The sequence below is a fragment of the Bufo bufo genome, chromosome 4 (assembly GCF_905171765.1).
Source record: "Bufo bufo chromosome 4, aBufBuf1.1, whole genome shotgun sequence".
Taxonomy (NCBI): Eukaryota; Metazoa; Chordata; class Amphibia; order Anura; family Bufonidae; genus Bufo; species Bufo bufo.
In genome coordinates this window covers 540,725,064-540,749,393 of record NC_053392.1, presented here as the reverse complement: position 1 = coordinate 540,749,393, position 24,330 = coordinate 540,725,064, and the positions used below count along the sequence as shown (strand labels likewise).

At 42.2% G+C, this 24,330-nt stretch overlaps 1 protein-coding gene across 1 annotated transcript in view; it reads left to right on the top strand.

Annotated features, from left to right (window-relative positions):
* Positions 1–24,330, top strand: part of TASP1 (taspase 1) — a 235,101-nt gene that overhangs the window by 135,242 nt on the left and 75,529 nt on the right. The window contains exons 10-11 of the mRNA XM_040429971.1: positions 13,845–13,964; positions 17,492–17,570. Coding sequence (XP_040285905.1) covers positions 13,845–13,964; positions 17,492–17,570 — 199 coding nt within the window. The remainder of the gene's footprint in view (positions 1–13,844; positions 13,965–17,491; positions 17,571–24,330) is intronic.

Sequence of the window (24,330 nt, the reverse complement as noted above, 5' to 3'; positions counted from 1 at the left end):
AAGGGGGTTGGGGAATCCCAGATGCCACATGCTAAGCTTTCCATATAGACACAACGTATGTAGATATCTGTATCTATGGTTTACCTTTTGATCTATGCTGCAGAGTGAATTTGTGGGTTTGTGTGTAGGACTACATCGTAATATACCATATGTTAGAAGATGTCCATATAGGGTCCGTCTGCTCACCAAAGCTGACAGACGTGAATCACAAGCCATTATTTGAGCTCTTGGTAGGAGTCTCTGGGCCAAAGGACACACAGCAGGGGTGAGCGGCACGTCCTAGTAAAACTTAATAACTTCATTTAATGTATCATCCCCCACAAGAAAGATTGTCTGGTTTACGGTTTGTAACAATGAAGTACTTTACTTTTAATAAAATGGTTTTTCCATGACCAACATTTATGGCATAAATACAAATTTTTTTTTGCTTGTGTGGGGGGGTTGTCCAACTTCTGAGACCCCTATTGATCTCAAGAACTGGGGGTGGCCTCTCTTCACAGTCCATTAAAGTCCATGGGAACAGCAAAACGTTTGTCGTGTGAAAAAAATTGTGTGAAAAAACCTTTTCATTGGATAGATCAGTATTTTTGCGAAAAAGTAGTTTGACTCGTGTACTTTAAAGTTGTGATTTGCCAGTGAACTGATACTTGCATCATAGCAGGAAGAACCTGCCCGCTCAGATAGGTGTTTTATAGAAACCATGCAGAGGTTGAAAAAGGTCCACGTTATGCAGATTTGACCCGATACGGCTGCAGTTCATTTAATCTACTGTACATCTAGAGCTGCCTAAGATATGACTGGAATGTCAAAAAATGCAAATGTTAAACAGCATCTCAACTAACTCAATGAATGCTGGATTTTGTAGACATGTAACGACTACAGATGCAGCAGAGTTAACAGTCAGTCATTGCGCGTTAACTAGTGTGCGTTAACTCTGCTACATCTGTATACGTTAGTTCTGAAATGATTAACATTTTCTGCATGTTTATTTTATAATTTACCATGCATTCTGTTTCATACTGCAAATTCACTGCCATTTCAACAAACTGCATAAATCAATAGTGCAGGTGATTATAAGAAACTTTGTAATATAACTTATCAGGAGCGCCTTGGCCTTCTCTCTGTTTCCCTCAGGCCCAGTGACGTCACGTCTAGTATCACTGGCCTGGGTGCTTCTTTTTTGTTTTATCATTCAGTCATACTAGGCCACGTGAATGATGAACGTGAGATCACTGGCCTAGGGAAAGCAAAGAGAAGGCCACAGCACTCACAGGAGCGCCACTGCCTTCTCAAACAGCTGATCGGTGGGGGTCCCGGGTGTCGGTCCCCTGCCGATCAGATGCTGATGAACATCAGTTAAAAAGAACTGCAGAACCCCTTTAACAATCAAGCTGGGTTTTAAGTTACCTACATAGTTTTTTTGTCATCCGCAAAAACTTGCATCTTATCAGATCCTTCCTGACCTCTGCACAGGTCACAGAGCACGCCTCTTCCTGACCACTTAGAGGCCACAGTCAGTAGCATCTAAGAGGTTAAATTGCCAGGGTCGGAGTTATCTCCGATCATGGGCACTGCAAGTAAGTGTCAGCTGTATGCTGCAAAACTCAGTCGGCACCCACAGTGCCATGTTGTGTGCACATCCTCCATACATGAACTGCAGATGTCATTAAGAAATATTTGTTCTTTTTTGTTTTATCATTCTGGTGGTGCAAAGTGTTTATCATGTCGAAAACGCTAAAAATTTGTATAAAGTAACTTTTCCAATGTATGAATACATTGCCTACTGGGTTTTACCATTTCTCTTGTCAATCGTTGATGCATGTCAGACTGTATAGTCCTGTGATGGCTAACCTCCGGCACTCAAGTAAAACTACAACTCCCAAGATGCACACTTGCTTGGCTGTTCTCAGAACTCCATAGAAATGAATGAATGAAGCATGCTGGGAGTCGTGGTTCCACCACAACTGGAGTGCGCGAGGTTAGCCATCACTGGTATAGTCTGACAAGGGAAATCTGGTAACACCCAACAGTTTATTCATATATTTCTAGGAGGAATAACAGAATAACAGCACAATACAGAATTCTAAGAGAAAATGCTCCAGATCTGTGGTTTTATGGGGAATTTACTAAAGTAGGCAGCATGTCAGGAGAGCCGGTGGGGCTTCTGTAATGTGTCATTCCCAGAAATCAGCTCAACCAGTCTTTGAAAAATACCTGCAATCCTACAGTATATGTTTTTATTCGTTTTCCTCACATTTGATCTTCCATTTAAGATCCATTATCACTTAGTTATCACTGCTCACCGCTTGTCATAATTCCAAATACATGTGAAACCTGTCTGTCTGATATACATTTGCTATATTATCCAAAAGATTTTGATTGTTAGCCGCAATTAGCAGCTTCTGCTTATCAACAAAAAATGCTTCCCTTATTTCGCCACATTTGCAGATGGAGCCGTATTTGTTGCAAATAATAATTATTATTTTGAGTTTCTAACGATTATCATCACAAAGGAATTGTGTTGCATGATGGCGATTCCTAAATGATCTTCCAGTTGAAGGTGGGGTGTGAAGGACGCAGTCATTGCAGTATGAGAAGCCTACACTATATATGGGTTTTCATGTATGCCGAGGTTTCGCTTTAACCTTTTCTCAAGCAATTTCGGTTCCAAAATGAAAGAGTCATCTGGTATTTTTCACAGGCACGTTTTACCATTTTTTTTTTTACAGAAACTGTTTCCATATTTTTGAGTTATTAAAAGACCTTCCTAATAAAGTCGGATCCGAATCCATATAAATTCTGGATGCACTTTAATGTTTATAACCACAGAGGTCAGGTTGCTAGGCAGAATGATCGTATGCCACATTTACTAAGCGTTTAAAGATGTCATCTCTCTTGTTTCTCTTCATGTACAAATGCTACCAGCAGCAACACTCTTGACCCATAACAGACTGTAGGGCATGTCAAGAGTCTACTTGCTCCCAGCTACCGGGGGGTAATTGATATCTTCTGTAATGACTTTCATTTCAAAGACTCTTCCTGTCTTCTTTTTATTTTTATTTTTTTTGTCCGATAATTTGCCGGAACCTTATCTGTAGAGCTACAGTATGTGTATTTTTCCTACCTTTATCATTTCGGCACATTTGTAAACGTGATCTTCAAGGGGTTGTCCAGCGGAATACATATTTTTTTATTTTTTATAATTCTAGGTTAGAAATAGGAAAGTAGTAGTATTCACAGCACCGATCGCCCGCTGCTGCTGTTCTGATGCTACCCAGATGCTGGTTTCTGCTTCCTGTTCTTGCTTGAGATACAGGAAACGGCAGGAGATTTCCTCTCAGCCAATCACTGGCTGAGGTGGGTCCCACAGGCATTTTCTGCCATTTCTTTTTTTTGGGATGGGACCCAGTAAAGATCAGTGAGGTGAGCAATGCTTCTTTTATTTTATTAATCCTTTCTGCCCCTTATTTAATTAATTTCTGCCCCTTTAATGGCAGTTGGGATCCCCAAAGCGCCTTTAACTTCAGGTCAGGATTTCTTTACGGTTCAATCTTTGTTTTATTAAGGCAAAAAAGTATATGATACAACAAAGCATATCACGTACATAAGTATAAGTAAGGTCTAAATATTGGCCATAGAAAGGCCTTAGAGGTATTAGAATATACAATAACCCAAATCGGGTATGGCACAACAGATAATAGGCTTATGGAGCCAGTCAAGTTGGTATAGATAGGGCATATATTCTCAATTAAATGACCAAACATACACACTGACAGGGGGATAGGACAAGACGATACAAGACAGACAAGGACATAACATATACATGAGGAAGGGGAGGGAAAGGGTAAAGGAATAGATTTAGTATATCAGAATCAGCATCTTAAGAGCTACTAACGGGAATGGTGCCAGTTGTCAACCACCCTGAGAAGGAAGCAGAGGTACGGAATTGGTTCCATGGGTCCCAGGTCTTCCAGAATGCCGAGGTAGCGTCTCCTTCAGAGGCATCTAATTCCTCCATATGAACTAGAGAGTCCATAGAATTAGACCAGGTCACTCTTAAAAGACTTTCAGTTGACCACCATTGACGGGGAATTATCTGTCTCATTGCTAAAATGAATAGCCGTAGAGCCCCTTTCTTAACCTGAGAAATCCGACCTGGGAATATGGATAGGAGAGCTAGAGAAGGATCAGGTGTAAGAACAGTTTTGTATAGATGGTTGTATAGAGTAAAAACCTCTCGCCACAGAGGAGCCACTCCTGGACAATCCCACCAGATATGTGTCATTGTGCCCGATGCTGCAAGACACCTCCAGCAAACATCTGTTACCGAGGGTTAAAACTGGTGTAATCGAACTGGGGTCCTATACCATCTGGTGAGAATTTTATAGTTGAGCTCCTGTAAATTACAGGATACAGATAATTTATGCGTAAAGATAAGAGATAGAGACCATTGGTCCACTGAGAAGGTGGAGCCCAGTTCTGATTCCCAGTCTGACATAAATTTAGGTTTAGCTCTGTGAGAACCCATGCAAGAGCCCTTAATCTCCCCCGAGTTCAACATGGCATATACAGTTGCAAGAAAAAGTATGTGAGCCCTTTTGGAATGATATGGATTTCTGCACAAATTGGTCATAAAATGTGATCTGATCTTCATCTAAGTCACAACAATAGACAATCACAGTCTGCTTAAACTAATAACACACAAATAATTAAATGTTACCATGTTTTTATTGAACACACCATGTAAACATTCACAGTGCAGGTGGAAAAAGTATGTGAACCCTTGGATTTAATAACTGGTTGAACCTCCTTTGGCAGCAATAACTTCAACCCTAACGTTTCCTGTAGTTGCAGATCAGACGTGCACAACGGTCAGGAGTAATTCTTGACCATTCCTCTTTACAGAACTGTTTCAGTTCAGCAATATTCTTGGGATGTCTGGTGTGAATTTCTTGATGTCATGCCACAGCATCTCAATCTGGTTGAGGTCAGGACTCTGACTGGGCCACTCCAGAAGGCGTATTTTCTTCTGTTTAAGCCATTCTGTTGTTGATTTACTTCTATCCTTTGGGCTGTTGTCCTGTTGCAACACCTATCTTCTGTTAAGCTTCAGCTGGTGGACAGATGGCCTTAAGTTCTCCTGCAAAATGTCTTGATAAACTTGGGAATTCATTTTTCCTTCGATGATGGCAATCCGTCTAGGCCCTGACGCAGCAAAGCAGCCCCAAACCATGATGCCCCCACCACCATACTTCACATTTGGGATGAGGTTTTGATGTTGGTGTGCTGTGCCTCTTTTTCTCCACACATAGTGTTGTGTGTTTCTTCCAAACAACTCAACTTTGGTTTAATCTGTCCACAGAATATTTTGCCAGTACTGCTGTGGAACATCCAGGTGCTCTTGTGCAAACTGTAAACGTGCAGAAATGTTTTTTTTGGACAGCAGTGGCTTACTCTGTGGTATCCTCCCATGAAATCCATTCTTGTTTAGGGTTTTACGTATCGTAGATTCGCTAACAGGGATGTTAGCATATGCCAGAGACTTTTGTAAGTCTTTAGCTGACACTCTAGGATTATTTTTCACCTCATTGAGCAGTCTGTGCTGTGCTCTTGCAGTCATCTTTACAGGATGACCACTCCTAGGGAGAGTAGCAGCAGTACTGAACTTTCTCCAATTATAGACAATTTGTCTTACCATGGACTGATGAACAGCAAGACTTTTGGAGATACTTTTATAACTCTTTCCAGCTTTATGCAAGTCAACAATTCTTAATCGTAGGTCTTCTGAGAGCTCTTTTGTACGAGGCATCATACACATCAGGCAATGCTTCTTGTGAAAAGCAAACCCAGAACTGGTGTGTTTTTTATAGGGCAGGGCAGCTGTAACCAACACCTCCAATCTCATCTCATTGATTGGACTCCAGTTAGCTGACACCTCACTCCAATTAGCTCTTGGAGATGTTATTAGTCTAGGGGTTCACATACTTTTTCCACCTGCACTGTGAATGTTTACATGGTGTGTTCAATAAAAACATGGTAATATTTAATTATTTGTGTGTTATTAGTTTAAGCAGACTGTGATTGTCTATTGTTGTGACTTAGATGAAGATCAGATCACATTTTATGACCAATTTGTGCAGAAATCCATTCCAAAGGGTTCACATACTTTTTCTTGCAACTGTAAAAGAGATATGGCGTGTCCGGGTGCAGAGCTAGCCGTACACAGCTTTTCAAAGTCTGTTAAGGGTGGGCAGGTCTGCAATCCAGGCATCAGGGAGTTGACATAGCTTCGTAACTGAAAATAAAGGATCAGCGCCCAGGAATCGATGGTATAATATGAGAGCTGTCTTCTAAGGGGAGGAAGCCGGACTGCGTGTAAATGTCCTTCATTCTAATTGTGGGACCACTTCGGGACCCGAGTGCCGGGAGTTGGTTAATACCGACAGGTAAGTCTGGGTGGCCTGTAAGAACTGTGAGGGGACCAGGGGTGTGTATAAGGTTGAGTTTAGTGGCAAATTTACTCCAAAGTCCAGCTAAAGAGTAAAGGATCATCGGGGAATGCGAGTCAGGCAGTGATTTCAAGGAGGTAGAAGAGAGCCAGAAAATACCAGTAGCTAGGTGTGGAGCCAATTCATGCTCAATTTCAACCCATAATTTGGAGGAGCGGTTATGGTGAAGGTCAAGAACACAGTTCATGAGTGTCGCTCTGTAATATTAGGAAGTTTGGCAATCCTGTACCTCCTGAAGATTTAGAACGAGACAATAAATTATAACCAAGTCTAGCCCTGGACGCCCTCCAAACAAAAACCGAAATCATTCTCTAAAGTCTAGTGAAATAAGTGGTGGGAATTTTGCACGGGATCGTCTGGAACAGATATAAAAGGCGCTGCAGGATATCTATTTTAACGGCATTAATCCGTCCGAACCAGGAAATCTGAAGTGGGGCCCATTTCTGGATGCTGGACTCGATGGACTTAAGCATGGGTAAGTAATTAAGTTTAAACAGGTGCGATAGGTTCGCCAGAATAAGCACCCCCAGATATTTAATGTAATGAGAGGCCCACCTAAAGGAGAATGAGTCTCTAAGGTAAACCGTTTCTCGATGGGGTATAGTGATATTTAGGATCTCCGATTTCTGTATATTAACTTTAAAGTTGCTGTGGCGACCAAAAAGATCAAATTCCTGAAGGACCGAAGGGAGTCCCATTCTGGGGGAGGTTAAGTATAAAAGTAAGTCGTCTGCAAACAGGGATAATTTATGTTCCGTGTTACCAAGTCTAACACCTGAAATGGAGGGGTTCGCACGGAGGGCATTCGCCAGGGATTCCATCACTAATATGTATAAGAATGGCGATAGGGGACACCCCTGACGGGTACCGTTTCGGATATCGAAAGGAGCAGACAGAAAACCATTGACACGAACACAGGCTGAGGGTGATGCATATAGAGCTAATATCCTATGTATCATTTTGTCTCCCAGACCTATGTGTTGCAAAGTCTCCTCAAGAAACCGCCAGTTTACCCTGTCGAATGCCTTTTCCGCGTCAACAGCAAGAAGGCACAAGGGCACTTTGAGTAGTTGTGATCTCGCAATCAGTCCCAATGTTTTAAGTGTATTGTCGCGGGCTTCACGGTTTGGGACGAATCCAACTTGTTCCTTATGGATACAACCCGGGATGTGGGGGTGGAGTCTCAAGGCCAGGAGCTTGGCATACAGCTTGAGGTCCACATTGAGCAAGGAAATAGGACTATAGTGTCGTAGGATCTCTACCTGCTTTAGGAATGACCGTTATGTGTGCCTGGAGAGCTTGACGTGTGAAGTGGCAATCCTGCGAGATGGAGTTAAAGGTCTCAACTAGTATAGGGATTAACTCCTCCCTGAGAATTTTATAAAAACGTGAGGTCATCCGATCTGGACCTGGATATTTCCCATTCTTCAAGTCCTTGATGACTGCTCTCAACTCAGAGGGGGAAAAATCATCATCTAACGTGGCAGTAACTGTGTCTGGTATTGGAGCGGGGCCGAATTGGGATAGGTAGTTGCGAGTGTCGTCTCTGTGTGAAGACTCTTGTGTTGTACCCAAAGGTTGAAGATTATACAGGGAAGCATAGTAGGACCTGAATTCTGATGTGATATCTACAGGGCTATGTACGGAAACCCTGTTTGTGTGTTAATTGAGGATACATGAGTTAGCGATGTTCGGGGATGTAATGCACGGGCTAGCCATCTACCGCATTTATCTCCATATTCAAAAAAAACATGCCTAATTTTGTCCCTAATACACAGTGATTTCTGGTTCAGAATTTGGAGTATTTGCTGTTGCACGAGGGAAATATCTGACTTTAGGACATCTGATGGGGAGGACTTATTTTGATTTTCCTTCTGGGCAAGGTCTGACAAGAGAGATCTCAATTTATAAGAGCGTTCTTTCTTCAGCCTGGAACCATGGGAAATAAATACGCCTCGCAGTACGCATTTGAGAGCCTCCCATTTTACGGGGGGGGGGGGGCGTCAAATCCGCCCGATGGTCACTACCAAAATTGGAAATAGCTTTCCTAATGTCTGTCAAGCAAGTTAAATCAGATAGCAAATTATCATTCAATCTCCACGAGAAAGGACGTGGACAAGAGGGCTGGGAAGAGATAAGGCCATATAAGGGGGCATGGTCAGACCATAAACGAGTGTCAATGGAGCATTTAGGGTCAGAGTCTAAAAACTGCTGTGAAATTAATATGTGGTCAAGTCTACCATAACTATTGTGAATTGGAGAATTAAAGCTATAATCCCTGATACCTGGATGCAAGAGACGCCACAGATCTACCAATCGAAGTGCCATGAGATCAGATTTGAATCTGCAAAGAGAACCCGAGGAGATCGAGGACTTACCAGAGGAAGAATCCATCATCGGGTCCATCACCAGGTTAAAATCGCCTCCAAGGATAATCGGGGATCCAAAAGTAATCTGCCCCTGGTTAGGAAAATAGACATTAGCAATAGTAATAACAGAACGGTCAACCGAGAGCTTAAGAAAGAGAAACCTGCCTTTTGAGTCTACCTCAGAGGATAAGACTGTATGCCGGAGTGATTTGTGTAGCCCTATGGAGACACCCCCAGACCTTCTGGCAGGATTAGGGCCATGGAACCAGGTTTGATAATATCTATTAGTGTATTTGGGCATGGCATCAGTCTTAAAATGAGTTTCCTGGATCATAGCAATCATAACTCTCTTCTTATGAAGACTGTATAATATCTGGCTGCGTTTCTCGGGTTTATTAAAACCCCGAACATTAAAGGTGCAAAACGATTTAGGCGCCATTTTGTGTAATCAGGGTGTGATCAAGGTATGAACCATGGAATCCATTCTCTGACATCAGGAAGATAATTAAGGGAGAGCTAGAGACAAACACCCAAAAGCATATTAATGCACATATACTGAGAGATAAGAAAAAAGGGGGGAGAATAAAAAAAGAAAAAAAACAGAGGGAGAACCAACAACGTCAGTTCAAAAGGTACTAAGTAACGACTGTAGTCACTAGCGGTAGTATGCGCCGCAGTCCCTAAGCGGGGTAGGGAGAAGACAAGGACTGAGTCGCCTCCCTACTTAACTCCAGCTAGTGAAAGAAAAGAAATATCATTGCAATATATAACCGTGCAAGCGGGTCAATAGGACCCAACAATATAAGAACACTATGCAAATATAACAATAACAGTGCAAAATGTTAAAGTGCACAAAAGGATGTAAAACCCTTCAGACGTGTGAACTAAGTAGCACAGGTATCGCCGACAGTCAATCGTCAGGATCAGGTGCGCGTCTAGAGGGCCTCTTCTGTTTAGGCGAAGTCGTCTGCCATCTTTCTCTCTGTGGAATTGAGACGGTGGGTCTGAAACGTGGCCAATCGGGTAACTCCATTAGTCTTTTACCTCACCTGGTATGCGTCCGACTGGCTAGGTGAGGCGAAGAAGCGGGATATAACTCCTGATTTGCGCTGGGTCGGAGCAGGGGTAGATGAGGGTCTCCTCCTGCGACCTTTCATGGAGCTGGTGGGGTCTGGGTTGTCCTGTGAGGGCTGTTTAAGCTGGAGCCTTTCAGGAGCCGAGGTGAAGCACGTCTCACTCTGCCATTGGCAAGCTCCGCCCCCCGTCAGGATTTCTTCAGACCTTTAGATGCATCGCTTGTCGTCCCATGGTCCCAGTTTCCATCTTTAATCTGGGAGATGGGTCTTTAGCATGGAAAACACAAAATGATGGCAGTCTTATGGCAATGTACAGATATAGGAACTTTTCTAATGAGACTTTTTGTTAGGTGATGTTGAGGTAATGTCCCTAGAAATCAGGAGAATCTGTTATGCCTCGATGCGCTGGAGATTTTAATCATTAAAGCAGTTTTGCGAGATATTTTTTTGCTTTACTGATGTCCTATACTTTGGATATCTGATCCGTGGGGGTCGGACACCTGGGACCCACTCTAGGATCAGCTGTTCAAGAAGGCAGTGGCGCTCCTGTGAGCACCGCAGCCTTCTCTTTGCTTTCCCTAGGCCAGTGACGTCACGTTCATCATTCACGTGGCCTAGGAGCAGTTCAGTCCCTTTCATGTGAATGGGGCTGAGCTGCAATACCTAGCACAGCCGCTATACAGTGTGCAATGCTGAGCCTTGGTGAGCTGTGAGAAGGCACAGGAGCACTGGTGCCTTCTCAAAACAGCTGATCGGCGGTGGTCCCAGGTGTCAAACCCTCACCGATCAGTATTAAAATGTCGAAAACCCTTTTAATTTGAAGTTCATCTGGTGGTAACTTCAGCTCTTAGATAAGATTCAAGGTCAAGTTACTCTAAATATCTTGTAGTCTGAAAAAGTTGTCCAAACAAATACAGTGGATATAAAAAGTCTACACACCCCTGTTAAAATGGTTTCTGTGATGTAAAAAAAAGAGACCAAGATTAATCATTTCAGAACTTTTTCCACCTTTTTAATGTGACCTACAGTTGTACAACTCAATTGAAAAACAAACTGAAATCTTTTAGGTAGAGGGAACAAAAAATAAAATAATATGGATGCATAAGTGTGCATTCCCCTAAACTAATACTTTGTTGAAGCACCTTTTGATTTTATTACAGCACTCAGTCTTTTTGGGTATGAGTCTATCAGCATGGCACATTTTGACTTGGCAAGATTTGCCCCCTCTTCTTTGCAAAAACACTCCAAATCTGTCAGATTGTGAGGGCATCTCCTGTGCACAGCCCTCTTCAGATCACCCCACAGGTTTTCAATCGGATTCAGGTCTGGGCTCTGGCTGGGCCTTTCCAAAACTTTAATCATCTTCTGGTGAAGCCATTCCTTTGTTGATTTTGATGTATTCTTTGGGTCGTTGTCATGCTGAAAGATGAAGTTCCTCTTCATGTTCTGCTTTATAGCAGAAGCCTGAAGGTTTTGTGCCAATATTGACTGGTATTTGGAACTGTTCAGAATTCCCTCTAACTTAACTAAGGCCCCAGTTCCAGCTGAAGAAAAACAGCCCCTTGGCATGATGCTGCCACCACCATGCTTCACTGTGGGTATGGTGTTCTTTTGGTGATGTGCAGTGTTTTTGTGCCAAACATATCTTTTGGAATTATGGCCAAAAAGTTCAACCTCGGTTTCATCAGACCATAACACCTTTTCCCACATGTTTTTGGGAGACTTCAGATGTGTTTTTGCAAAGTGTAGCTTGGCTTGGATGTTTTTCTTCGTAAGAAAAGGCTTTCGTCTTGCCACTCTACCGCATAGCCCAGACATATGAAGAATTCGGGAGATTGTTGTCACATGTACCACACAGCCAGTACTTGCCAGATATTCCTGCAGCTCCTTTAATGTTGCTGTAGGCCTCTTGGTAGCCTCCCAGACCAGTTTTCTTCTCGTCTTTTCATCAATTTTGGAGGGACATCCAGTTTCTGGTAATGTCACTGTTGTGCCATATTTTCTCCACTTGATGATGACTGTCTCCACTGTGTTCCATGGTATATCTAATGCCTTGGAAATTCTTTTGTACCCTTCTTCTGACTGATACCTTCTAACAATAAGATCCTTCTGATGCTTTGGAAGCTCTCTGAGGACCATGGCTTTTGCTGTGGGATGCGACTAAGAAAATTTCAGGAAAGACCAACTAGAGCAGCTGAACCTTATTTGGGGTTAATCAGAGGCACTCTTAATTATGGCAGGTGTATGCTGACTCCTATTTAACATGATTTTGAATGTGATTGCTTAATTCTGAACACAGGTACATCCCCAGTAATAAGAGGGTGTGCACACTTATGCAACCACATTATTATTTTTTTTTTGTTTTCTTCCTTCCACCTAAAATATTTTAGTTTGTTTTTCACTTGAGTGGTAGAATTTATAGGTCACATTAAAATGTGGAAAAAGTTCTGAAATGATTTATCTTGGTCTCATTTTTTTACATCACAGAAGCCTGACATTTTAACAGGGGTATGTAGAGTTTTTATATCCACTGTATGCAGAATTTTATTATCTGGACCTATTTGTCTCTGTTCTGACGTTCATGAGCTCCATTCTTTCAATCTGTGTTCACAAAAAGCAGTATCAGATCCAAGTACAGGGAAAAGATAAACATTCACAAACTCTTGATGGACAGGAGAACGTATCTCCAGAACACCAGTCAGAATGTAGCCATGGCTGTGCTCTTCAAGGTACTTTGCCGTCATCAGTTTAAAGAATGTCATTGTTCGTTTGGGTTGCATTTATGATGTAGCACTTAACATGACCTTATTATAAAATGTTAGAAGTAAAGCATGGGTATAAAGTAACTGGGACAGCACGAGAGTTCTTGAGGTTACAATAATACAGTGTGTTTATCTAATAAACAGTGTCCTATTTATTTTATGCCAGTACAAGCAGTGGGAGGGCTGTTATGTATGTTCCGTGACCTTTTGAACTAAAATGAAATGCTTACATTTCCTTTTTATTATTTACTGTTGTATCAGTTTTCATTAACATCCACCTTACTAGCTAATATCACTTTAAAGGGAATTTCTTAACAGAAATTGACCAATTGTTTAAATCATGTTTTTGTGTTAAACAATTGTGTTAAACAATTTTTTTTATTTGGTGAATGTTTTTTATTGTTACTATATGTAAAAAATTTTTTATATAATTGTGCAGTTTTCACATTGGCCACTAGGCCTAATAATAGGTCAGGATTTCCTGTTCTATACAGGTAACTTTTCAGTAGCCATTTTTATTATCACTACAGGCAGAATTACAATGACAAGTAACACCTCCATATAAATAACATAGGATCCACCATTCACAATAGGCGGTATCACATCTCATCAGCTCCTTCCTGACCTCTGCACAGGTCACGCCTAGAAAAGTTTCCGATAGAGGTCAGTGGGGTCCCATCCTCTCCATCATGTCTATGGCCCATGTACCTGCTCTCATAAGACAGGAAATCTTAAAGGACATTTGTCAGCAGATTTGTACCTATGACACTGGCTGACCTGTTACATGTGCGCTTGGCAGCTGAAGGCATCTGTGTTGGTCCCATGTTCATATGTGCCCGCATTGCTGAGAAGAATGATCCTTAAATATATGCAAATGACCCTCTCGGAGCAACAGGGGCGTTGCAATTACACCTAGAGGATCCGCCGTTCATTCTGTAACTGCCGCATCCTCTGAACTTTGACAGGGCCAAGCAGTGTAAACATCTTGTCACCTGGCCCTGTCAATTGCCAACAATTAAAAAAATAAATCACCCAAAAAGTCAGTCTTAAAAATGTTTTACCATAAACAAAATTGATTTAAACAATAGATCACATTTCCTTTAACTCATTGCTGTTGTTGCCCCACAGGAGAATGACTCAGGATCTCTGGACACTGTTGGAGCAATAGTTGTCGACCAAGATGGAAATGTAGCTGCTGCTGTCTCCAGTGGTGGATTAGCCATGAAACATCCAGGAAGAGTTGGCCAGGTGACTATTTCTTTATAATTGACTAAGACCTATTATAGTATATTTGTGTATTTGGATGGTGACAGGTGGAGGCCATAGAAAGCCCCTATAATTTATATGAACATTTATGTATCGAGAACATAATTGTAGTTTTTCCTGAATGGAAGTTGCAAATAGGAGCTCATGAAGGGCTGCCTGTTTGTTTTTTGTTTTTTGTTTTTACATGTTATGTAAATTACACATTTTTGTGAGCAGTGGGGATCTCCATGATTGGACACCATTTCCATAAATAGAACAGCACATTCTAGTGACAGACCATCAAGTGTGCCGATTGCAGTATCCCGTTAAAGGAAATCTGTCACCAGGAAATTCACTGTTACAACAGGCACAATGTTTTGTAGGACTACAGTTCACTTAGAGATCTGTTGTTTCATTCTGGTGAAAAGTACTTTTAATCCATATGCAGACGAGCAGGTTGGAGCACCATTTATGGGCCCAAACCACTCTGTGCAACCTTCCTCTGTCAGCTCCTTCCTCCTCTTCTTGATGGACAAGGTTAGGTTCTTGCAGAATCATCTTGCCTGGCCCTTTCATTCTTGAAGGAGAGGGAGGGGCTGGTAGAAGGAGCAATTGTGCTCAGAGTGGCTTTGGACAATCCCCTGGTGCATTAAGTACCAGAAAACCCCTATCTTTTTGTTTTCTGCAAAAACACATGTCCACTAATAATTGTACTGTCTTCTCAATTGTGGACATCATGACTGTCTCTCTATTGGTCACTCAAAATTAAAATTAAAATATTTGTAATTTTTTTTTCACATTTTATTAAAGTTCCAATATTATCCATCAATTAAAAAAAAAAAAGAAAACATATCATTATCAACATCTTTTTCACCCTGATTCCCCCCCCCTTCCCCCCCAAATCTGCGATGCGTCCTTCCTTCACCACCGCCCCTCCGCAACCAGACCGAGGGGTAGTGGGGAAGGATGGAGAGTGGAGGAAGCTCTAAGAAATCCAGTCTCCCCAAATTTCACTCCATTTTGTCTCAGTATTTCTCTGCTTATACAGAATATATTCATATCTCTTATTATTATTCACCAAATTTAACCATGTATTCATAGTTGGACTATTTCTCGAAAACCAAGACCGCACTATCAGAAGTCTTGACAAAAACATTATCTTAAATAAAAGATTTTTTTTTTATATTGCTGACGGCGCACTATGGCAAGCTGGCCCAGCAGCCAACATTCCGCAGTAAAAGGGATCCGCACATTAAATTTTCCCGCAATATATTTGTGGATAGCCCCCCAATATTGTTTCAACTCTGGACAAAACCAGAACATATGCAAATAATCCGCTTCGGGTGCATCACACCTAGGGCAGTTAGAATCGTTCCTGATACCACATCTATTAAGCCAGAGGGGTGTGACATAAAGTCTATGTAGAATATTAAACTGTACCACCACGTGATTAAAATGATGTGAAACTAATTTTAAATTCAGCGTTACCTTCTCCTGGTCATCCAGATTAATCATTGGACATTCATTTTGCCAAGCCTTCTGACCCGAGGAGGAGGTATCTCCAAATCGTGTTATAAGTAATTTTTTATAAAGTTGAGAAATCTTCATCTTTTGACCCAAATTTCCTATCCAATCATTAAATTATGTAGAAGTGTGAATTTTAAGTCAAATTTATTTATTTTTTACTCCTAAAAAGTGCCGATCTTAACTGTAAATACAGAAACCATAATAATTTCTGTGACTTTTCTCTTTGTGATAATTCGGTAAATGAAACATCTCCATTACCTACTACCTGTGTCACATATGAAATATAACTTTTTTTGCCAATATTGATCCCTACCTAATTCATCTAAAGTTTGTAAGTGCCGATTATGCCACAGAGGAGTGCATTCTAGTGAACCCCTCACCCCACACCAAAGTCTAATAGAATACCATGACTTCCTAAAAAGATTCCGGGCAGATCTAAATTCCCTATTGGGGTCGGTCAATTGATCAGACTCCAATAAAGTAAAAAAAGTTATCATATGGGGATCGATTAACTAAATACCTACAGAGTGGACTATCCTTCCATTCGCGGAGAAAGAAAAACTGTGCAGCTAGAAAAAAGCCCCTAAAACAAGGGAGATTAAATCCTCCCCTCTCCAACGGCTTATACCAATGCTCTAACTTAAGTCTTACGCGTTTCCTCCCCAAAGTAAATCATTAATAATTATTTCGATTAACTTAAAGAACCTATCCGCAATCCAGACTGGAGAGTTCCTAAATACATAGAGTAACTGGGGAAGAATAACCATCTTAACTAGAGCTATTCTATCAGCCTTCAAAATTACAATTTTGGGACGAATATATGCACCAGACAATATAATGAGGGGCTATTGTGAGAGAAAATATATCACTATCTAGTTGAATATTTTTTTTTCATTCTCATTTATCTTGGTTAAAGGGAATCTGTCACCTAGAGAATCGATATTAAACCAAAAGTATGTCCTTATAGTACTTCATACCTTCTTTCCATATGTTTTTCTTTTTCTTTGGAGCTTGTATTATATCTTCAGAAAATCCACTTTAATCCATATGCTAATGAGGCATTAAGGTGCCCAGGAACATCCCCATTGAGTGCTCAGGCCTGCCCCCCTACAGAGCCCAAGCACGCCTCCCTCTCCGCCCATACACTGACGCCCAGCGCTACATCACTAGCAGCCAATAACACCGCCCACCCTTTCTCTTTAGCATAGCGAACAGGCGCAGTGCGGAACACAGCCTGCGCTCTTCCAGTTCAACTGAGGGCATCAGCTTCAATCGTTTCACTGGGCATGTGCCGAAAAACAACGGCGCTGCTGGGGGAGTAGTGTATGAGCGTTGAGAGATGCGTGGTAGGGGGGCGGGCACTCGATGGGGGTGTTCTTGGGCACCTTTGAAAATAACGCCCCTCTGGGTACCTTAATGCCTCATTAGCAAATGGATTAAAGTGGATTTTATGAAGATATAATACAAACTCCAAACATCCAGTTTATGGCAATAAATATGCAGGTGATGGAAAATAGGGCTATGTGAGAGCATCCTGATCAAAATGGGGTAAATAGTATAAAATATTACTATAATAAAGACAGTATAAAAATAAAATGATGCCATGTACTTTTTAAAATGTTGTTAGTTTCTTGCATCTGGCGATATTATTGGTCCATACTGTACCACCGTGTATCTCTACTTTATTTGAAGGCACTTGAGGTTTTTCCTCTTTCATTCCATAGGGTAAACTGTGACATGGTATCTTGGAGGAATTCTCCATTAGAGGCAAGACGAACATGATGCCTTCTGGAGAGAGGCATCATATGGTAGCACATAAATGCCAACGTGTTTGCAATATGGACCCATATGTAACGTCCGCATGCTGCCATACCGGTGACTTTGCTGTGTGCATGACACCCAATAATGCAAAAAGACACTGAAAAGTTGACGGTAAAATGACAATATTTTCTGTGGTATCGGTGTTGTATTTCATCACTATTTATGTCATTGGTGTATTTTAGGCTGCTCTCTATGGATGTGGCTGCTGGGCTGAAAACACTGGAGTTCACAACCCTTATTCTACAGCTGTGAGTACTTCAGGTATTTACTGCTTCCATTCCATGATTACTTACTACTGCTTCTGGCGCTGAACAAGTAAATCAGAACATATGTGTGCCACATAGGCATTTCTGTACAGCTGTGTTCTGCTCCCAATGCTTTCTATTTATACTGGTTATTTTATAGTAAATAATGGATGTGTGAAGGTGACGTCTGCTTTTTATCTCTTTCCTGCTGTATTTCAGATTTTTTTCATTTTTTATTTAATAAAATAAAGCATTTCACTAAATCAGTTCCCTTGTGTAGTTTTCCATATTGCAGCAGGAACGTAATAGGCAGGGCCACAGGGAATCTGAAATTCCCCATTACTGCCCAGTGGATCTTGAAGCAAACTGGAATTGCATTCAGTAGACTTTAGGAATATTTACATGATGAGATACATTTTACTTGATTTTGTAATAGCAAAAAAAAAAAAAACTAAGAAAAAAACCCCCACTGCAAAATGTTAGAAACTAAGGCTACTTTCACACGAGCGTTCAGGTGTCCGCTCGTGCGCTCCGTTTGAAGGGGCTCACGAGCGGCCCCGAACGCATCCGTCTGGCCCTAATGCATTCTCAGTGGAGGCAGATCCACTGAGAATGCATCCGCCTGCCAGCGCTCAGCCTCCGCTCCGCTCAGTGAGCGGACACCTGAACGCTGCTTGCAGTGTTCGGGTGTCCGCCTGGCCGAGCGGATCCGTCCAGACTTATAATGGAAGTCAATGGGGACGGATCCGCTTGAAGATGACACCATATGGCTCAATCTTCAAGCGGATCCGTTCCCCATTGACTTTCAATGTAAAGTCTGAACGGATCCGCTCAGGCTACTTTCTGACTTAGAAAATTTTCTAAGTAATAATGCAGACGGATCCGTTCTGAACGGATGCAAAAGTCTGCATTATCGGAGCGGATCCGTCTGATGAAACATCAGACGGATCCGCTCCGAACGCTCGTGTGAAAGTAGCCTAAGAGGAGCTCATATAAGAAGGTCCCATTCACATCACTGCTAGTTATTTCCTTTATTAGAAATAATACAAATAATTCAGAAAATACCTTAAACTAAGGCCTCATGCACACGGCTGTTGTTTGGGTCCGCATCCGAGCCGCCGTTTTCGGATGCGGACCCATTCACTTCAATGGGGCCGCAAAAAAAAGCGGAAAGCACTCCGTGTGCTGTCCGCATCCGTTGCACCGTTCCGTGGCCCCGCAAAAAAAAAATATAACATGTCCTATTCTTGTCCATTTTGCGCACAAGAATAGGCATGTCTACAATGGGCCACCCGTTCCGCAAATTGCGGAAGGCACATGGACGGCTTCCATTCCATGAAAAACGGCACGGTCGTGTGCATGTAGCCTAATTCAGGGAAAGTAGGATCCATCTGCATGCGGCTATAATTAGAACCAGCCTTGGGAAAGTTGGGTGGTTACTGGTTAGGATGTAAGATCAAAATGGAGGTAGCCACACCTTAACGTGCATACCGTAAAAACAAAAGACAGTCAACGCATCCGATCAAATGAAATAATTGTAACACAATGCCCAACTGCACATTCATTTAATTTAATAGGATACGCTGACTAACTTTGCCTTTTAGGTTTTGAAGGAGTTGTGCTAAATATTGGGTAACATGAGCCTTGAATAATGGAGATGTGCGTTCGCCTGCTGCTACATCTCCTAGCGCTTGACACAGAAGAGGGATCCTATTCTGGAATCCACATGCTCAAGGAGCAGGGGCGCTGCTGGCATCCAGCTGAGAGTCCAATATCTTTGATCAAAGAACTTAAGCAAATATGGTGTAAAATGACCTTTTTTTTTCAGCATTGAATGTATTACCTATCCTGCTCACAGTCAAGAGCCCCCTCCCTCCTCAAAGTCCCTGTGCCTGTTTGCAGGCTTTTAGGGCAGACACAGGATTGGTGCTTTAGTACAGAATTGCTATTGGAACATTTCCCTTATATATTCTGGTTTGTTCAGCATAGGCTAGTGATAGATCCCTTTAGCACAACGCCGGGTCACTTTCTTTCATTGACCCTGCAGTTTTGCTAACATCTTGTATTGAACAGCTCCAGTGCATGCCCATGAGTCCTGATATTCTTGAAAATAACTATCAATCAGAGATGGGGCAGGAGAGCCAGGAGCTCGTGAATATCAGGACTAGAAATAAACAAATAGATTCATGCAAATCAATTAGTCTTATTAGCAACAGTTCTTCACCTGTGAGGGCTGTCCCCACTGCTGAAGAAACTCCTCCTGCCGTTTGATTGACCAGGCCTGACATTGACCAGCCCTGACAATCTCGTGCCTGCGCTGCTGCTGGAGTAGCAGTGCAAGTGCTGATGCTCCGCTTCCGCTTCCAAAGCTGCGACTGTTGATAATCCGCGACACTTCCAGCAGGGGAGAGCTTCTTCAGCAGTGGGGACAGCCCTGGGCAGGTAAAGAACTCTTGTTGATGAGGTGAATTGATTCAGCCATCTCAAATCAGGACTCATCGGCATGCATTGAAGCTAAATAGGACTTGTCAGTTAAAGGGGTTCTCCGGGAATTAGGCTCCATTCACACGTCCGTGGTGTGTTGCGGACCCGCAAATTGCGGATCCGCAACCCACCCGCCCGGCACCCCTATAGAAATGTCTATTCTTGTCCGCAAGCTGCGGACAAGAATAGGACATGTTCTATCTTTTGCGGAGCTGCGGACCTGAAGATCGGGGCCGCGCTCCGCAAATGCGGATGCTGACAGCACACTGTGTGCTGTCCGCATCCCTTCCGTCCCCATAGAAAATAAATGGGTTCGCACCCGTTCCGTAAAATTGCGGAACGGATGCGGACCCATTTGCGGACATGTGAATGGAGCCTTAAGAAAATTAAAATACTGAGCTTCCTCCTCCTCCTCTCTGCTCCACTTGTCAAGGATTATGATCCTGAATACAGGTGAATCTCTGTAGGAATGGAGTTCATGATGAGACATGAAGTAGTGAGAGGATGGACAGGACAGACTGTGGTAATGTGGGGCTGTGGGAATGTCTCACATTGCATACAAGTGCTTCTGTTCAGTAGCCACATCCCAACCTCCTCTTTGTACTTCATGTCTCCTTATAAACTCCATTCCCACATAGATTCAGCTGAAGAGCTGATAGGGATTATAAGTACACACAAAAAAAAAAACTGTTTAGTGGGGGGACAGAAGCACTTTAAGGGATTTTTGATTTTACATATATAATTTTAAAATGATAATGTTGTATAAAGTAATCATGCTTTTTGACATATTTCTTCCTGTGCATCTGTAAGGATGGCCCTGATGGCTTATGTTAGGCCCTAGACTGTCGATCTAAGTCCATCTGACAGGATCACTGGGGTTGTCAATGCTGGGGCTGACAAGCAGGTGAAAATGGAACCAAGAAAGAACCCGCCAGCTAGCCAGGCATGTTGTTCCTCGTTCGGTGCACGGACCTCATTCCAGTTCATGTGAAAATGCTATGGTTAAAGGGGTTTTCCGAGATCTTTTTACTGATGACCTGTCCTCTGGACAGGGCTTCAGTATCTGATTGGTGGGGGTCCCACACTTGGGACCCCTGCCAATCAGCTGCTTGAGAAGGCACTCATGCTCACAGTAGATCTGCTGCCTTCTCTGAGCTTTCCCTGGACCATGTGACGTTCACTGGTCACATGGCCTAGGAGTAGCTCAGCCCCATTGAAATGAATGGGGCTGAGCTGCGATACCAAACACCGCCACTATCAAATACACAGTGCTGCGCCTGCTGATCAGGGAGAAGGCCATGGCGCTACTGTGAGGAGCATTGCCTTCTCAAACAGCTGATCGGTGGGGGTCCTGGGTGTCGGACCCCCACTGATTACATACTGATGACCTATCCAGAGGATGTCACCAGTAAAAATATCCCGGAAGACCTGTTTAAAGATAGATTTAAACATTTAAAATGCGTAAGCTGCATTATCACACATGTTGCCATGTGGAGGACTTTTTAACTAAGCCTTATTGATTTTAACATCTGTGGTGCTTGATTACTACTTTATAGACAAATCCAACCCCCTCTGTTTGTCAGGAGCATGATTAGCATTGTATCAATCAATCATCAACACAGACCAGTTACCAAGTCTGTTAGTTCGGGTATTACTGGGCAAGTGCAGAGGCTTATGTGCGCCTCAAAAAGACGGAGAGAGGAGGGAACACTGAGAAAAGCACTGGTCCAGTGCCGAAACGTGTAGCCTTCTTTTTTTATTGTTCGTATGTTTTTATTATTTATTACACCATTGCTTTCACCTCTTTTATTAGGAGTCCATGCTTCTCCTCTGGACAGAAAGGGATGTAAATGAGCTCTTAACAAGCTCTGCCTCTAATGCCACCAGGCAGCTATCCTATAAGTCAATGTTCGACCCTTTAAATAGGCCTCGAGACATGACTCGGATATTAAATAAGCCAGCTCTTTCGGGGTGAGCAGAGAGTGCTGGCTTAACTGGGTCAGAGGCCCAAGTCAAGATTTGGGGGTCCTATCTGTCCTTGGGGAATTCCAGAGGAGCATGTATGGCCAATAAGTCTACTCACACCGATTAAGGCACTCTGTCCTCTGGAACAACAAGCATCAGTTCCCACAGGAAGAAACGTTTTTTTTTTTTTTACTGTTTAACCACCTCAGCCCCCAGTGCTTAAACACCCTGAAAGACCAGGCCACTTTTTACACTTCTGACCTACACTACTTTCACCATTTATTGCTCGGTCATGCAACTTACCACCCAAATGAATTTTACCTCCTTTTCTTCTCACTAATAGAGCTTTCATTTGGTGGTATTTCATTGCTGCTGACATTTTTACTTTTTTTGTTATTAATCGAAATTTAACGATTTTTTTTGCAAAAAAATGACATTTTTCACTTTCAGTTGTAAAATTTTGCAAAAAAAAACGACATCCATATAGAAATTTTGCTCTAAATTTATAGTTCTACATGTCTTTGATAAAAAAAAAATGTTTGGGTAAAAAAAAAATGGTTTGGGTAAAAGTTATAGCGTTTACAAACTATGGTACAAAAATGTGAATTTCCGCTTTTTGAAGCAGCTCTGACTTTCTGAGCACCTGTCATGTTTCCTGAGGTTCTACAATGCCCAGACAGTACAAACACCCCACAAATGACCCCATTTCTGAAAGTACACACCCTAAGGTATTCGCTGATGGGCATAGTGAGTTCATAGAACTTTTTATTTTTTGTCACAAGTTAGCGGAAAATGATGATTTTTTTTTTTTTTTTTTTTTATTTATTTTTTCTTACAAAGTCTCATATTCCACTAACTTGTGACAAAAAATAAAAAGTTCTATGAACTCACTATGCCCATCAGCGAATACCTTGGGGTCTCTTCTTTCCAAAATGGGGTCACTTGTGGGGTAGTTATACTGCCCTGGCATTCTAGGGGCCCAAATGTGTGGTAAAGAGTTTGAAATCAAATTCAGTAAAAAATGACGAGTGAAATCCGAAAGGTGCTCTTTGGAATATGGGCCCCTTTGCCCACCTAGGCTGCAAAAAAGTGTCACACATCTGGTATCCCCGTACTCAGGAGAAGTTGAGGAATGTGTTTTGGGGTGTCTTTTTACATATACCCATGCTGGGTGAGATAAATATCTTGGTCAAATGACAACTTTGTATAAAAAAATGGGAAAAGTTGTCTTTTGCCAAGATATTTCTCTCACCCAGCATGGGTATATGTAAAATGACACCCCAAAACACATTCCCCACCTTCTCCTGAGTACGGAGTTACCAGATGTGTGACACTTTTTTGCAGCCTAGGTGGGCAAAGGGGCCCATATTCCAAAGAGCACCTTTCGGATTTCACTCGTCATTTTTAACAGAATTTGATTTCAAACTCCTTACCACACATTTGGGCCCCTAGAATGCCAGGGCAGTATAACTACCCCACAAGTGACCCCATTTTGGAAAGAAGACACCCCAAGCTATTCCGTGAGGGGCATGGCGAGTTCCTAGAATTTTTTATTTTTTGTCACAAGTTAGTGGAAAATGATGATTTTTTTTTTTTTTTTTTTTTTCATACAAAGTCTCATATTCCACTAACTTGTGACAAAAAATAAAAACTTCCATGAACTCACTATGCCCATCAGCGAATACCTTGGGGTCTCTTCTTTCCAAAATGGGGTCACTTGTGGGGTAGTTATACTGCCCTGGCATTCTAGGGGCCCAAATGTGTGGTAAGGAGTTTGAAATCAAATTCTGTAAAAAATGACGAGTGAAATCCGAAAGGTGCTCTTTGGAATATGGGCCCCTTTGCCCACCTAGGCTGCATAAAAGTGTCACACATGTGGTATTGCCGTACTCAGGAGAAGTTGAGGAATGTGTTTTGGCGTGTCTTTTTACATATACCCATGCTGGGTGAGATAAATATCTTGGTCAAATGACAACTTTGTATAAAAAAATGGGAAAAGTTGTCTTTTGCCAAGATATTTCTCTCACCCAGCATGGGTATATATAAAATGACACCCCAAAACACATTCCCCACCTTCTCCTGAGTACGGAGATACCAGATGTGTGACACTTTTTTGCAGCCTAGGTGGGCAAAGGGGCCCATATTCCAAAGAGCACCTTTTGGATTTCACAGGTCATTTTTTACTGAATTTGATTTCAAACTCCTTACCACACATTTGGGCCCCTAGAATGCCAGGGCAGTATAACTACCCCACAAGTGACCCCATTTTGGAAAGAAGAGACCCCAAGGTATTCGCTGATGGGCATAGTGAGTTCATGGAAGTTTTT